Source organism: Choristoneura fumiferana, chromosome 3 (genome assembly GCF_025370935.1).
Source record: "Choristoneura fumiferana chromosome 3, NRCan_CFum_1, whole genome shotgun sequence".
NCBI lineage: Eukaryota > Metazoa > Arthropoda > Insecta > Lepidoptera > Tortricidae > Choristoneura > Choristoneura fumiferana.
The window spans coordinates 17,622,049-17,638,228 of record NC_133474.1 but is presented as its reverse complement, the minus strand read 5'-3'; the positions used below and the strand labels follow the sequence as shown (position 1 = coordinate 17,638,228).

General features: G+C 41.5%; 1 protein-coding gene across 1 annotated transcript in view; it reads right to left on the bottom strand.

Annotated features, from left to right (window-relative positions):
• Positions 1-1,412: 1,412 nt before the first annotated feature.
• Positions 1,413-16,180, bottom strand: part of smog (G-protein coupled receptor 158 smog) — a 44,767-nt gene continuing 29,999 nt past the window's right edge. The window contains 10 exon segments of the mRNA XM_074086011.1: positions 1,413-3,627; positions 4,211-4,231; positions 4,883-5,080; positions 7,512-7,715; positions 8,250-8,444; positions 9,996-10,163; positions 12,099-12,167; positions 12,290-12,472; positions 12,474-12,527; positions 13,177-13,701. Coding sequence (XP_073942112.1) covers positions 3,472-3,627; positions 4,211-4,231; positions 4,883-5,080; positions 7,512-7,715; positions 8,250-8,444; positions 9,996-10,163; positions 12,099-12,167; positions 12,290-12,472; positions 12,474-12,527; positions 13,177-13,701 — 1,773 coding nt within the window. The 3' untranslated portion in view covers positions 1,413-3,471.

Below are 16,180 nucleotides of genomic sequence, written 5' to 3'. Positions count from 1 at the left end.
TTGCCAGGTCAGCAGGTATAAATGCTCTTCTGGCAGGCGAAATATCGCTAGATGGCGTTAGTATCGTGAGGTCCGTTGGACGTTACAGACTTGCTTGCGATCGGCTGATTTCTTACAGCCTTATTCATAAAAAATCCTTAATTGAAGTTTGATCGGTCTGTTACTTAGCAGACTGATTAAGCTTGTTAGACGGTTGTCAAGAAGTATGATTCATAAACGCTTGCTAGCAGTCTGCTAGTTGTTGAGCTGCTGATAGACGGATTTGACGCGTTATGTTGGCCACCTTGACAAATCAAAGACAAAAAATGGCCTCATCGATAATTAAAAAAAAAATTGACAGCAGTGACAGCAAATTAGCAGGAAAAAAAATAAAAAGCGCGATGTTTGTTTTCCCGCCATTTCCGATCCGCATGTTTATGTTGTGCAAAAAGCCGTAATTATGTTAATCATCCTAATTTTTTTTTCATATTTATTGTTAATTTATTGTTGCTAATTTAGAGGATTTTTAAATACAAGTTCCTGAAAATAAATATTCCTTTTTATTTTTATTTTTGCGTAGCCCTGCCTTCACTATAAATATCTTCGGCTTTGATTATATACCTACACACATCTTCGGTATGGTTTTTTGCTCTTGTCAAAGTCAGCTGTTCAAACTTGTGGCGGCCATTTTGTGACTTAGCAGGGATATAAAGGTCTACGGTCCTCTAACTTTAGCAGACCTTGAGACTGATTAAGCATAACAATCGAGGCATCTCAAACTTTTATCAAACTTTTTAGCATAAGCATTAAAATAATGGAAATCAAATGACAAACGGACCTTCGATTTGTATTCCATGGCGGATGTAGACGATATCTAATTTTGGTATTTCTGCTTCTTTGGCTAGAAGTATAATTTTGATATTTTTTTGGCGATTAACCTTAACAGTGAACAGTGATCACAAAATTCTATATTGCTCTCGTGTCTGACATTTTTTTATGCGCAAGTGGTCTCCGTTTCTGGAATTTTGCTATCAAGTTGCAAAAACTACAATCACCGTACAACATAAGAAGAATATATTTATTTAATCTAGCTTTTGCATTAAAAAGGACGGAAATAATCACACTATATTACTGTGTCTAGCATTAGAAAAAATGGTAATTTGAAAAATAAGTCACAGCAAATATGAATAATTACAAGGACATATGATCATTTAAATAATGTATCGTAACTAATATTTTTACTTTCAATAAAATAAGACTCGTCAAGATTGTTTACCCTTTTGTAGATGACATAGTAAATTCTTTTGAAAAATGAAGTTTTAAGAACCTTTGACAGAAGGAAGCTCAAACGATCGAATAGTGTATTTAATTAAATAACCCATACGATTTTAACCTACATACTCAGGTGCTCAATTTAAATAAAACTACACGAGCTATGAACATGTGGTTTATTAATAAATAATACATTATCGATACATCATACTATTCGGCATCACAAATCAACGCGCGGGCGCATCGCAAACATGGAACAAAGCTCAACGGAACATTTATAAATGATTAATTCACTATCACATACTCTCCATACCCATACAACGTCGAACATTAATTTGGAACCCATTTATGGTTGAATGTTTATCTTGTATGACAATTCAAAGCACTTTTTCAAAATAGGTCACCGTTTAATGATCGTGACCGTTCTCTCTCGTGTATGATTCTATGAACACTTACCACTAGTATGTACAACACCTTTACTAAACCGATTATCCATCAATATGTTTCAGAGAAAATGTTTAAATACAATAACAACTGGACACGAGGAGTCCTAATTCTCTAAGGAACAAAATATTTGCATTAAATTAGGTCTAAGTACAACAAATATATCAAGCTATAAAAAAGATAGGTACCTACAGTCACGTGCAATGATATCGATAGGGCCAAAGTTACAAAAATATGTATACACGACTTTATGCACTTAATGTTAAGGTCGTTTAACTTTGGCCGTCTCGTTATCTTTGCACTTGACTGTACCTATTCCAGAAATCAGATTTTTGAGTCATTCATGTGATACCTCAAAGAATGTTAATATTTAGGTTTACGTAGCCACAGTCGCGTGCAATAATAAATACATTTTAGCGTCACTAACATTTATAAAACGTAGCCCTCATCGAGAAACTACGGCTACGGTATAGATGTCGCTAGCGTCACTGCTTAAGTGGCTAAATAAGAAACAAACAAGCTGAGATATGTGGTGCATAGGGGAAATTCGTGTCTGTGCCGTTGACCAACAGTGGCGTAGCGGTATAGCACGCGATACGGAATACCGAGGACCTGGGTTCGATTCCCAGTGTTAGTCTGTGCATCTATATTTCAGTTTGTATTTTCAATTTAGGTTTTACGAGATGACCGTAAAAGTAAAAATTTGTAATTGAAATAAAAGATACAAAAATATTCCAAAAAAACAATCTTAGGAAGTCTCTGCTCTGACCATGGGGCTTACCGGGATCCCACTATAAGACGAATGAAAACGAGATAGCAAATTTAATGTCCAGATTTAAAGGCACCATATCAATCCCAGCGCGTAGCGAAAAAATATTGTTTGGCGTAACTGACAGAGAAACTACCGATTGAGAAGAAAATGAAACATAATCATTGCGGTATTTGGTAAATCGGGTACTACATGGCTACGCAATTATTTGTTTAAATAAATAGTATGTCCTATAGCTTAAACAACCACTATTCATGTACAGCAATACTCACGATCGGCGACGCAAATTATTGCTCTGAGGATGACGCCGCCACTGGGCCGCCTCGAGAAACACCAATATCAACAAAATGGCCTAACACGTTACCAAAACTACCGCTTACGTCTTCTAATACCCGCGTTCTTCGGCGACTGTCACCTATCGCTGTAGATACTTTTTTCGGGCAGGAATAGGACTCGCACAGAACTTATATATTTATATAACTCGCTTTATTTTTAAATGCTCATTAGATGAGCTTAATTTAAATCCTAGTACTTACTTCAACGTCAAAGACAAAAGCTTTTATTGAAAGTAAATATATAATTATATACAGTATATCCTTTAGCCAATATTTATAGGCAAACTCACCTTTAAGCAGGTAGGAATTGGAATTTTGCGCGATACCTACCTAAATTCGACGACATAGTATTTATTTTTCGATCCACTTTTAAATCATTCAAATGACATTCCGTCACCGATTTCAAAATAAGTGTTTTCGAAACCCGTTCCTTTAGGGAATTAGCAGTCGTCACCGCTTGAATTTTACACGTCAATATATTTTTTAAAAGCTCTGCACGAGCATTTACATAGATACTCAAGTTCGTTTCAAGTAAAATTCGAAATAATGCTATAGCGGGTCGCTATAAACGAGATTCAGCGATTATACAAGTCGTTCCCATCAAACGTCGAGGTGGCTTCCGTAGTCCCTGTTCCGACTCGCCGTGGAGCGAGTGGAGCCGTGGCGCAGGCATCACGACTGCACGTCGCCGTCCGTGTAGTGCGAGGGCCCCTCGTTGGAGCACACCGAGTCCTCGGGCGTGCGGCTGGCGTCGCCCGCCTCGCTCGCCTCCACGGCGCTCGCGCTGCCGCCCGCCTTGCCCTTGCCGCCCCGCCGCGCCTGCAGCGCCTGCCCACACAATACAATAAACACCACTTTCCCAAAAAAAACAGGGAAACGTGCTGACTCTCAAAAAAACGCGACGTGAATAACAAAACCGTTGCACGGATACATTCATCACAAAGTCAACATGTTTCAAATTGTAGAGCGTTAGTTCAGTCAGTAGGTTATGTAAATCCATGAGTAGGTATTACCTATTCGTATAGCATAACTTTAAGTTTAAACTCTACAAACAAACGTCAGACTGATGAAAGACGTCGAAAGGAAGGTCAAGCCGAACGGCGGAAATAGCTAGCGAACATAAAACATCAGTTGTGTGATCTCGATCTCAATTTTGATTACAACGAAATTTAATTAAAATATTGTAAGCTCCTCGAATTGGACACGATAGCGGAAGATCGAGTTCCCATGTATTGGGAGCTCGTTTAACAGAGAAAGCAGACATCCGAGACAATGCAGACAGACAGGGTGTTGAGGGGAGGTGGTGGCCGAGGGCGGGCGGGGCGCGGGCGCGGTGCTAGCCGGCAGCCGCGGCGGGGACATGCGGGTGCTCCACGTCAGTGCGCATGCGATATATCACACCTTTCCTTACCTTTTCACGACTGCCCTTTTTCTAAAGTTGGTGTAGGATGGAAGATGAAACATTTAATTAATGGTAATGAAGATAGAACACCGATAAAGAAGGATTAAGATTATCATATTGTAATAGATTTAAATTCAATTTTGATACAGTACACGGGTCTGGTCTTTTGGTACACTTATGTAAAATTGGGGTCACAACAAGTATCTGTTAGTTACGGGGCACATGACAAACTTTATATGTTCGATAAGGTACTAAGTACCACTATACTTGACCTTTGTACATATACTATGTATACATTAAGGTCCAACTCGATAGAGATAGGTAGGTATGCACATCATAGAAACAGGTTTAGGTTTAGGTTACAGTTACCTACAACTTTGGAAAGGAAATCTCAATTGGATGCAATCGACCTACTATATACCTACACACATTACGGAGAAAATACACAATATGTTTTTTGTGATTCTGTATGATTGGATGTGTGTTTGTTTGTTCCATTAAATATGAGCATTTTTTTTTCATAGTATGGAATTCAATTTATTACGTAGAAGAGCGTAATTAAAAATGAGTTTCACATTCTATATGTCTCACATTTGATGCTCTGGCAGACTTTAAGTAGGTACGAAGAGTATGATACAGCAAGCTTATATAGTTAGTGCATCGATTGGCTGTGCTGCATACCTGCAAGGAGAACCGGCGATGCGGCGGTTTGCGGCCTCCCCGGCGCTTGCTGATGTGCGGGTTGTCCCTCCTCAGGGTTTTGTTCCGAAGGATCTCTAGCTGGACGTACAGCCGCTTGAGCTCCGCCCGTACTTCCTCTGACGTGGGTTCCTCTTCGCCCTCCACGCCGAAGCCTTCTGCCGGGCCTCGGCGTGACACCTACAAATTAAAAAGTTAAAAATAGCTTCATGTGACCTTTACTGTATTATACGCATAAAGGTAGTTTCTAGATATATGCCAAATATTATTTCGACAAAATAAATAAGTACGTAATCTGTGAGTTTGTTTATTATTTTTTTATTTAGAGTGCTTCTTTTTAACTAGAAAAGAAAGAGAAACGTATTTGCAGGAAGTAAGAATACAGCACACTCCTTATGCGTGCTATATGTAGCCGTTCAATTAATAAACATGGAGATTTGCGGCGTGAGAAAAGCTGGCTGTGACCCAATTTTATAGCGATTTTTAAGTTTTATTTCTTTCATATTGTCACATGTGACTATTCATTTAAATTCATTTATTTATTCCAACAAAAAAATAGAACATTACAGTAAACACCAATGCGCTGTCAAACTCAAAATATACAAAACATAAATGCATAAAGTACATTAAAAAAAACCATGATCAGTTAGGGATTTCTGAACATCATCTTCGTTGCTACCCTAAACCCTATGGTTTATGACAATCCAATTTATGTAAAGGGTAAACAAATACAAATACAAATATTTTTATTCAAAGCAATAAAGAGTACAAACAATGCATTATTACATAAGTATATCGCCCTCGTAGGACAACTAGGCATAGTTCACACTTATGACAATATTGCAATATGAGTGAATGTTAACATATTTTGACCCCCGTACTAGTTTAAAACTGTATTACGGTGCGGCCAATTTTGCCTTCCTCCATTATAACAAAGCAATTAAAAAAATGCAACAACTTAAGGAACATGTGGGTAAGATGCCAGAGCTACGCATTCCGATGGTCCTTTAGGCCATATTCTAGTAACATGGAGTATACGCAAATAGATAACATGAATTTATACAAAAACTACACACTATTTATAACAACAATGTCTTAGGTTTTTTAAGACGGTCAATACTATTAGTATGCTGGTAGAACTTTTGAATCGGGTAACGTTGATTTGTCTACACAATTCAAGGTTTTTGCAACAAGGAAAGGTGAAATTTGGAACGATAAAATTCTTAGTAGAACTTTTTTGCGATATGTATTGAAACTAAATGTAATTGTTATTCTTTTTTTTTTTTGGACACTTGACACCAATTGACCTAGTCCCAAACTAAGCAAAGCTTGTACTATGGATACTAGGCAACGGATAAACATACTTATATAGATAAATACATACTTAAATATATATTAAACATCTAAGACCCGAGAACAAACATTCGTGTTATTCACACAAATATCTGCCCCGGCCGGGATTCGAACCCAGGACCTCAAGCTTCGTAGTCAGGTGCTCTAACCACTTAGCCACCCGGTCGTCATTCAATTCGAAGTATGGATTGTTTTCCTTATTTATTATGAAGACTCACGGCAGTAGCTTCAAAAATATCGGCTATAGAGCAATTAATATTTTTTTGACTTGGTGTGTTACGTTTTGTGCGTTACGTGTGCTATGTTGTGTGTTATGTGTGTTACGCTGTGCGTTGCGTGTGTTACGTTGCAAGTATAGTAACACATTGGATCCTAGATAAAGTCAAATTCACAACGCTTTAATATTTAAGTATATTATGCAGCAAGACAAAAATTAATTTATAAAAGTTAATCTTACCTAGTCAATTGAGACATGTTAGTTGCTTATAATGCTGAGATAATAGGCGTCATAATTTATAGAATAGGTACTTTCTTTTCGGGTCGCCGTCATCGAAACCGATAAGGAGGGCTATAAATACTGAGATAACTATTTGTTATTAATAATTAAACAAATTTTTACCACAAGCTTTTCGGTGAAGGCAAATATCACGAGGAAACCTGCACATATACAACGCACATATAATGACTCCAACAAAAAAGAGGGTATTATGTGGTCTAAACTTAGCAAAATGTCATTGAAAAAATTAAAAATAGTAACCGACAAATTTAAAAAAAAGACAAATTGGGCACTTCCTTATTATTTGTAGTCAATTAAAAAAATCACATGTGAACGTACCTTATGTGTGTTAGTGTATTATTTTTCCAGTGTGTTAAAGTACAACTTTTCGCGGTCATACCCATATTTAGACCACAGCAACTTTTTTTGAGTAAAACGAAACGTGCATCAAGTGTCACCCGCACCATGCTACAATGAAAGTACAATAGCAATTGGTTCTCCTTAAATAAATACTTAAATGTGTACGCCGTCTCGACGAGTGGCTTGGGAAGTGTTGATGAAAGAAAGCAGATACGTACGTAGAGTACCTGCTACTGCGCGCGCGCCGTGACGACCAGGCCCTACGAAGTGCTAATTTCGAACTTCGTCTCTTGCCGTCCTGCTGGCGCTTATATTATTTAATACGAGAGTGAGAGGTACCGGTACGATACGAACTTCGATTTTCGTAGTTGCCCCCCCAGCGGGGACTGCTCGGGTAGTTACCTCCTGCGCGAGCGAGCGCGCGCGGTAGCCGTGCCACAGGCGGGGCGCGAGCACGCAGGCGAGCGCGGCGCCGGCCGACAGCTGCGCGCGCGCCGTGGCGGCCAGCGGGGACTGCTCGGGCGCCGCGCCCGCCAGCGCCGCGCCGCGCCACGCCAGCCCGCACACCGACTCGCACGCCAGCGCGCTCGTCAGCCACCCGCGCTCCTAGAACACCACACTGTTACCCAGACCCAGGACCGGATGTAGCAAAGGGTATGCGGGGCAACAGCCCCGGAGCCTCCACACGGGAACCCGTCCCTATAATAGAGGTTTTGAAAAATCCATATTACGACGAGTCAGCAATTTTTTTTAATGTGGAAAGTACCTAATTTAGTATTCCAGTATACCCACAAGTATTTACTTATTTTCATTCTATTTATTCCTCTGTACAGTCACCTGCATTAACATCTGCCACAGCCGAGTGTGCAAAACTATCTGACACGTCCTGCCGGTCGTAAAAATAAAGTCTTATCAGATATTTATGCATGCTTCGTTGTGTCAGATATTGGTGCTGGTGACTGTACCTAGATGTAATTCCTTATTTTTAAGATATTATGTACCATATTATTATATACCATAAGTAAACGTAGGTATGAATAATGCGATTGAGGTTAACCAGATTTAAGGCCGATTGATAAATTCCGTGTGACGAATAAATGTGATGGTTTCTGTATTTACTATGGCAAAACAAATATATACCTGAAAGGGCACATTAGCGTTTCTAGCGGCGTAGGCGATGCGCGCGCCGGCGGCGAGCAGCAGCAGCTCTGCGCCGGCGGTGACGTGGTGCCAGGCGGCGCGCGCGCAGCCCTCGTGCGCACACGCCGCCGTCGCCGTGAACGCCGCCAGGTAGCACGCCGCGCCCGACAGCATCGCGCCCACTATGCGGAGCACCTGCAACATCGACCAATACCTTAACTAGTTTAGATAGCTGGGATCCCTTATTTTATCAGAGAAACAGGTGCCGAGAGGGAAACGACCCAGGTACCACTGGATTGGTGAAGTCGTAAGAGACATGCACTGCACAGGTAGGCACAAATGGGGAAACTGGTTTCGGAGGCCAATATCCACTACAGGTCGCTGAGCCAGAGCAGTAAGTAAGTTTCGGGTGAAGCTACAATACTCGTAGAGAGATCTCTCTCCAGGAAGATGTTATACTTGGGGGCCGATCTCTGATGCATAAATACAATTCCCGACGCCTCTTCCTTTAGACTACGGTCCCTAGGCATAACATTTGCCTGAAGATATAATTATCTCTCTGTTGTTTCCTCTCCCCCGCATCAGTAAAGTAGGTATGAAGCGCCATCATACAGCCTCGCAATAGTAGATTGATAACCTAGGGTGGAAAGTGACCCATTTTACCTGAGATATTTCTTACTGTACTTTGTCATCGCTGACGTCATGTAACGTATGTATGTATGACGTATGTATGTAAATACTTTATTGTGTACATAAACACACAAAATATTTAATACAAAAAGAAAACAACAAAACCAAAAGAGTACAAAGGCGTTCTTATCCCTAAAAGGGATCTTTTCAAACTAACCTAAACTAGAAAGGAAAAGTCATAGATAGGCGAACAGTTAACAGTAATGTTTTTTTACTTAGGAAAAAGACGCTCATGCTTTAAATAGTTCGGGGGGATATGGGTAATTTCACCCGAGTTAGACACTTTACTTTTCATTTCGACTGTGAGGAAAGTAAAACAGTACAAATAAATGAGAATATCATTCAATATTCAGTAAATTGAATTTACATTATATATCCAACCTCCAACGGTACCTTTTCGACCTGGCCACTTGCCTCGGCCGAGTATAAAAAAAAAACGAGTTGGTCACGACCAAGGAGTTTATATACCTACAAAACTGGAGGTTGAACGCCGAACGAAGAAGTTTGACCTTTATTACTTATTTATCTATTCCATCTCTTTCTTAACCTAACTAAAGAAAGAGATGGAATATGTTCGTGACGAAATAAAGATCAAATTTCTTGTTTTAAACGGATGTTCGGCGTTCAACCTCCAGTGTTGTATAAAAGCTCCTTGGTCACGACGTGCATCTAGATGGCCATGCCGAAACGTGAAAAAAAAGTGTCATTGACGTAACTCAATTATCTTCGACACCGTGGCTAACCGAAAAATTAAAAAAAAATTACTTTCCACCCTAGAGATGAAAACGCAATTTTCCACCCGGCTATCTACCCATGAAAATTAAACTTTCCCAACAGGAGAGATGAAAAATATATCTTCTTCACACAAAGTGAATGTTCTACGCCGCCACTGTACTGTCGCGAACAGGGATTGTTGAGCAACTCGCCACTGTACATAATTTAGTCGCGTTATACAAACTCATAGTAAATATTGTCATTTAATAAAACAGAACAGCAGTTCACGGCCAAACAAACATTGCAGTGCCAAGTGGCTCAACAATCCAGATTCGTGTCTACCTCGGAGTCTCTCGGCGTCCAGCGGTGCGCCTTGCGCGTGCGGAACTCCGCCAGCAGCACCCACAGCCGCAGCACCACGGAGCCGTAGCACGCCACGAAGCCCAGCTCGCGCAGCCACGCGCCCGCCACGCAGCGCCAAATTGGCACCCGCATGTACTGCGTCGCCGCCTGCGTGCGAAAATCATCACATCATCATATCAGCCATAGGACGTCCGTTGGACATAGGCCTCCTCCATAGACCTCCAGTTGCTTCGGTTGGAAGCGGCCTGCATCCATCGTGACGTGAACCCCCGGCTGCATCCACCGTGAACCGGGTGAAGGTGCATCTCGTTGGTTGACGTGTTAGGTACGCAACACTTGCCAATCCGCGGTCTCCATTCGAGAACTTTTCGACCCCAACGGCCATATGTTCGCCTAGCAGTATGGGCTACTCATTGCTACTTCACCAAGCTAAGTGATTCGCTTGGCTACATTAGCGACTGTAATAGAGAATGATTGCGACAATAAAGAGAGAAAAGTGCAAGTGAAGCAAGTGATTACTGCTGCCGATAGGAATGCGCAATACCAGAGAGTAGATTACGGACGGACTACTTGTCGACCTATAAAGCATGCACAGTCGAGGAAATTGAATCAAGTACCAGGACAGAAGCTTTGTGCTACTAACGTCATGTTGACATCCCATACATTTGGCAAAAAAATCATAGCGAGATTTATTATGAAAAGGTTCCACCTTGGAACGTGTGTACGTAATTCAGTTTCCTGGACTGTGTACATAAAGCAAAAATTACATTTTACCTAGGATATTGGAGTGTCTTGAAGTTGACTTAAGAAATGAAATGACGCAGTACTGACACACGTGTAAGATAATTTTTGTAGGACTTTGTTTGCGCACGTGCGATCAATGAGTCCACATTTTTGTTCGATAAAACTAAAAGCGATCGCTTTAAAAAGATAACGAAAAAAATATAATGAAACAAAATATTTATGTACTTACTTATTAAATAACAACTTAAACAGTTCAAATAAACATGGAAATTCTTTACCTACTATCTAATCTGAATCTGATAAGTCCTCAGCAACATTTCTCCTGTGAGGTCTGATAACGTGATATAATCATTATTATCTTGACTGTTTTGACAACAGGTTTTTTGATAAAGTACTTTTAACCCGAACATTTTAGGAGTTTGACTTTGGCATTAAAGATAAGCCGGAAACTCGTACACCATTTTTTTTAATCCAATGGATGGAAAACGAACAAGTGGGTCTCCTGATGGTAAGAGATCACCACCGCTCATAGACACCTGCAACACCAGGGGGATTGCAGATGCGTTGCCAAGCTAGAGGTCTAAGATGGGATACCTCAAGTGCCAGTAATTTCACCGGCTGTCTTACTCTCCACGCCGAAACACAACAGTGCAAGCACAGCTACTTCACGGCAGGGTTAGCGAGCAAGTTGGTGGTAGCAATCCGGGTGAACTTTGCACAAGGTCCTACCACCTGCAACCTGCACCTAACCTAACCTATCCTTTATTTTGGTATACCTATTCCAAAAACAAGAATCTCATATTATCTCTCGTGTCCGCGTCTTAAACATTTAAGATCAAATTTACGAAATCGTTTTTTTGTAAAAAAAATCGTTGGGTTTGGTGCTGTATTAATCAACCACGAAATTGTGTGACATAAAATTCTAATAATATAACAAATTCGAAAGTTTCTAGATATTGTGCGTGCGTATATAGATATAATAATAAATATAATAATAGGTATATGGGACAATTTGACACCAATTGACCAGTCCAACTAAGCAAAGCTCGTATTATGGATACTATTAAGGCAACGGATAAACATACTTATATAGATAAATACATATACTTAAATACATATTAAACGTCCAAGACCCGAGCCGGCTGGGATCAAACCCGGGACCTCAAGTTTCGTAGTCAGGTTCTCTAACGGTTAGTTAGTAGTCTAAACAATTGGCAATCCGGTCATCAAACGACGTTGTTTACGTCTTACTTATTCAATTTTCCCAGGTTACAGCTTACATCACGGCATTCGTGATATGTAGAGCCTTCTGACCCGAGTAATCATATTAGCACTTACCGATCCGTACATCAACAGGGCTCCGAGAAGGACCACTTCTAGCACTGTCCACATTCCCATCGCCACCGCCTGCAGATAACCAAAGCCATAATTACAGCGAGTATGGTCTACAGCATAACAATTAGTATAACACAGAATGGAATGCATTTGGCAATAATACGTTTACGTTACTTAATACGTTCTCTACTCACTTTGCATTTCCTTTTCCTAAATATAATAAGAGCGATGATGAGGCACACGAGCATGCCCGTGAGGTTGAGCGCAAGCAGCGTGGCGTGGAAGACCTCCCCGTTGCAGGCGGCGTGGTCGCTGGCCAGCCCGCAGGCCGCGCACTGCAGCGGCGCGCCCAGCGCCCGAGTGATGCCCGCACCCCCCCAGCCAGCCGCTGCCAGTCGCGTGCCAGTAGCCGCTGCGGCACTTGCAGCGATACTGCAACCGATGCCGTACGGTATATCATTTCTGATAGTAGATGCCAAAGGCCGGTCAAGGAAGAAACCATTGGGGACTAACAAAAAAGACCGACCCGAGCACCTCGCAGAGACTAACGGGAGAAGGCATGCTCCGCTCCCGGCTTTTCACCAAATGGCTGAACCAAGACTCTGTGAGTAAGTAGATAAGAAGCCCCTACAGGGGGTTGAGGACGTGCAGCCGGGTTTTTAGCTGATGAGAGGCCAGCACTGTCTGGGCCGTCCCTTCCCAGTCGTCCATAATGTCTTTAGTCCTCACTGGCGACCCAACCCAGAAAAAATAGTGGATGTATTCGTACTTCTTTGTGACACACTGCACTAACTGCCTACAATTGTTCCGGTGCAGACTGAAGGTCGGACGGACCGGAGCCTGCGAATTAGTTAAGGGAGGACGTGGCCCTAGCCCGCACATCACTGCTTAGTTGCCAATGCCAAAGCCAGATCACAGGGTTTGTGGAAATAAAGAGTAATTCTCCTAATAAAACCACTAAGTAATTGTACCTTACCAATGCAAGGAAAAATAACGTAGGTATTACAAGGTAATTCATTAGAGTAAGAACTGAATAGATAGATAGGTATGTTATACAAGTACGTCTGTAGTGTAAAAGTACCTCTATATTTTGATAATCAGATCCTGAGGCTGGATAGGCTTCACAATCTGTTGTATCTAGATCACAATCCGGAGGTCCTCCCATACGGTCATACATGGCCTCCTCGCAGGGCACCACGGGCACGCGACGGAATAGCGCGGCGGCGGCGCGTTGGGCGCCCGGGCCGCGCGCCGCCGCCGCGCCGCTCCACCAGCCGCGGTCTTCCCGTTCACACGAGTACCACGCGTTGGACCAGACGACCGCGCTCGCGTTCCACGCGGACGCTAGTGTCTTCCAGAACTGCTGGAGAGCTGCCGAGTTGTTCTGCTGGAAGATGACAAGGCGGGGCGGCTCGGCGACGTAGAGCACGCCGAGGCGCAGCTGCGGCGCGCCGAGCGCGACGGCGTCGGGCGGCGGCTCGAGCGGCGCGCGCAGCACGGAGCGCGCCAGCGCCGCCGCGCGCGCCTCGTCCGCGCCGCCCGCCGCGATCAGCTCCGACAGCGCACGCGCCGCGTACACTGCCGCCGCCTCGTGCTCCGCCATATTCTGGCAATTTTGTAAAAAAAACAACGTAAGCCTAATGGGCCTATGCATACGGCGTATTTTTTAGGGGCAGATGACAGGCGTTTACAGCGATGAAAATTTTCAACAAAAAAACCGGCCTAGTGCTTGTATAACCACGCGCAAGTTGTACCTAGTTTCATACCTACTAAATATGCGTTCGTCTGATAAGTAAGTATTCAATATTACTCGTTAACTTGTAAAACCTACTAGATTGTGATACTTTTTCGCCATAATGTGCTGAATTGCTAATATCATGTTTTTTTAACCGACTGCCCGAAGGAGGGTTATTTTCAGATTTTTCAAGTCAACGGGTTAACTTTTGGGGTGGGAGAAGGCACTTGCCGCAAATAAATATTAGCGCTTTTAAACCTAATATTTTGTAAATGGATTCCTAAATCGAAAATGATGGCGGTCTTCTGGAATAACGCATCAGGCTTCTTTTAATCCTGATTTTCCTATGGGATTCTTGTAAAATCCAAAAATCGTAACCGCTAAGTACCTACTTAAAAACATAAAATTTTGCGCGGGTGTAGCCCTTCATATGCAAGGTAAATGAAGACCACGTTGTATATTATTATGGTATGGGAATTCCCTTGGAAATTCAGCGTAATACCGATATTTCTATAGTTTACTACTGCCACGTATAAATATCTAGCAAAAAACGAAAAAAAAAAACACGTTTGTCGTTTGTTTGGGTGCTCCCTTAATTATTTATTTTATTCTGCTTTTAGTATTTGTTGTTGTAGCGGCAACGCAAATACATCATTTGTGAAAATTTCAATTGTCTAGCTATCACGGTTTGTGAGAAACAGCATATTGACAGACAGACAGACAGACGAACAGTGGACTCTTAGTAATAGGGTCCCGTTTTCACTCTTTGGGTACGAATCCCTAAAAAAGGTGATATCAAAATAAACCTAATTAGAAAACATTATGACCCGCGATGATACGAAGAGAGAAAATTATATTTAGGTCCCTCCGATAGAATGTCTTACACATTGCGTAACGTAACGATGTCTGGTAGGTATTTAGATTCGACATTTTATTGTGACTGCATTGGCCATTAGCGACCACACATTGCAACTAAGAAAGTTCCAGTTTGATAGTTAACGCAAAGTTAGGCAGTTTTGAAATATTTCAAAGTTTTAAATTGATTTTAAATTGGATACCGGTATCGAAGCAATATTTAAAGGATCAACCGTACTCTGCGTAGCTTAGCGTAGATTAAACACGCTCTGGTACTAATAACTTTAACGAAGACCCTTCGTAAAATAAACTGGCGGGAAATTCGGCGCGGAACGCGCGCGACGCGACTCACTGCCTAAAATGGAGGCAAGCTTAAAATTAATATTCTCAAGTTTGGCCGTTGGAAGTTGCTGCATTCCGTGTCGCGTCGCTCGTATAATTGGATGAATTATTTATAAATTTAATGTGTTTCCGAAATACAGCCGAGTTTTTATTTACGGATAAGCTCAATTGAATGCTTGATTTATTCTCCATCCAAAGAAACTTGTTGAATGTTAAACATGTATATGTGTCAGCAGGATTCAGTGCTTAATTAAATCATGAATTTTTGAACTTTTCTTATTAAAGATTGGCACTTCTTTCGAAACGAAGACTATCGTTGTGTTGGCTGCACAGAGTACATTGAATATATAGAAAGTTGGCTGCAAAGCCGACATCTTGGAAGCCGTTGTGCCGGCTTGCCGAACACGCCCTCCAAAGTCAGGTCGAAAAGGAAAAAAAAATAGTGAAAAAAAATCGGCCAAGATACACGCCCAAAATAGGGTTCCGTAGCCATTACGAAAAAGTTAAGTAATATTTTTCTAAGGATTTCGTATTTTATACGGAATCTTCCAAGTTTAGGTATATTTTATACCTTAGGCTGCTATTTACTCTTAAATTACTAATAATTATCAAGCAAACTTAGCCGTTATAGTTTTCCTTGAAATTTTGATATACTTACTATCATCCTGAATTTTTTCAAATTTTTCCTTCCACCGGTTTAGATTTTAGATGGGGGGGACGCTCGATTTTCATAAAAATTTGCACTTTAAAGTTGAATATTTCGCAAACAAATCACTGAATTGAAAAATCGTCTTAGCAAACCCCTAATTTAAAAGACCTATCCAACGATACCCCACACTATAGGGTTGGATGAGAAAAAAAAAACACCCCCACTTTACGTCTATTTTTTTTTTATTTTTTTATTGTACCATTTTGTCGGCATACTTTACATATATATTCGTGCAAAATTACAGCTTTCTGGCATTGATAGTCCCTGAGCAAAGCCGCGGACGGACGGACAGACAGACAGATAGACAGACATGGCGAAACTATAAGGGTTCCGTTTTTGCCATTTTGGCTCCGGAACCCTAAAAAAGCCGACATGACGCTGAGCTAGAAACATTTTGTGATAATTTGTTTGTTTTTGTGTTTTTCTTTGTAAGATTTAATGTCA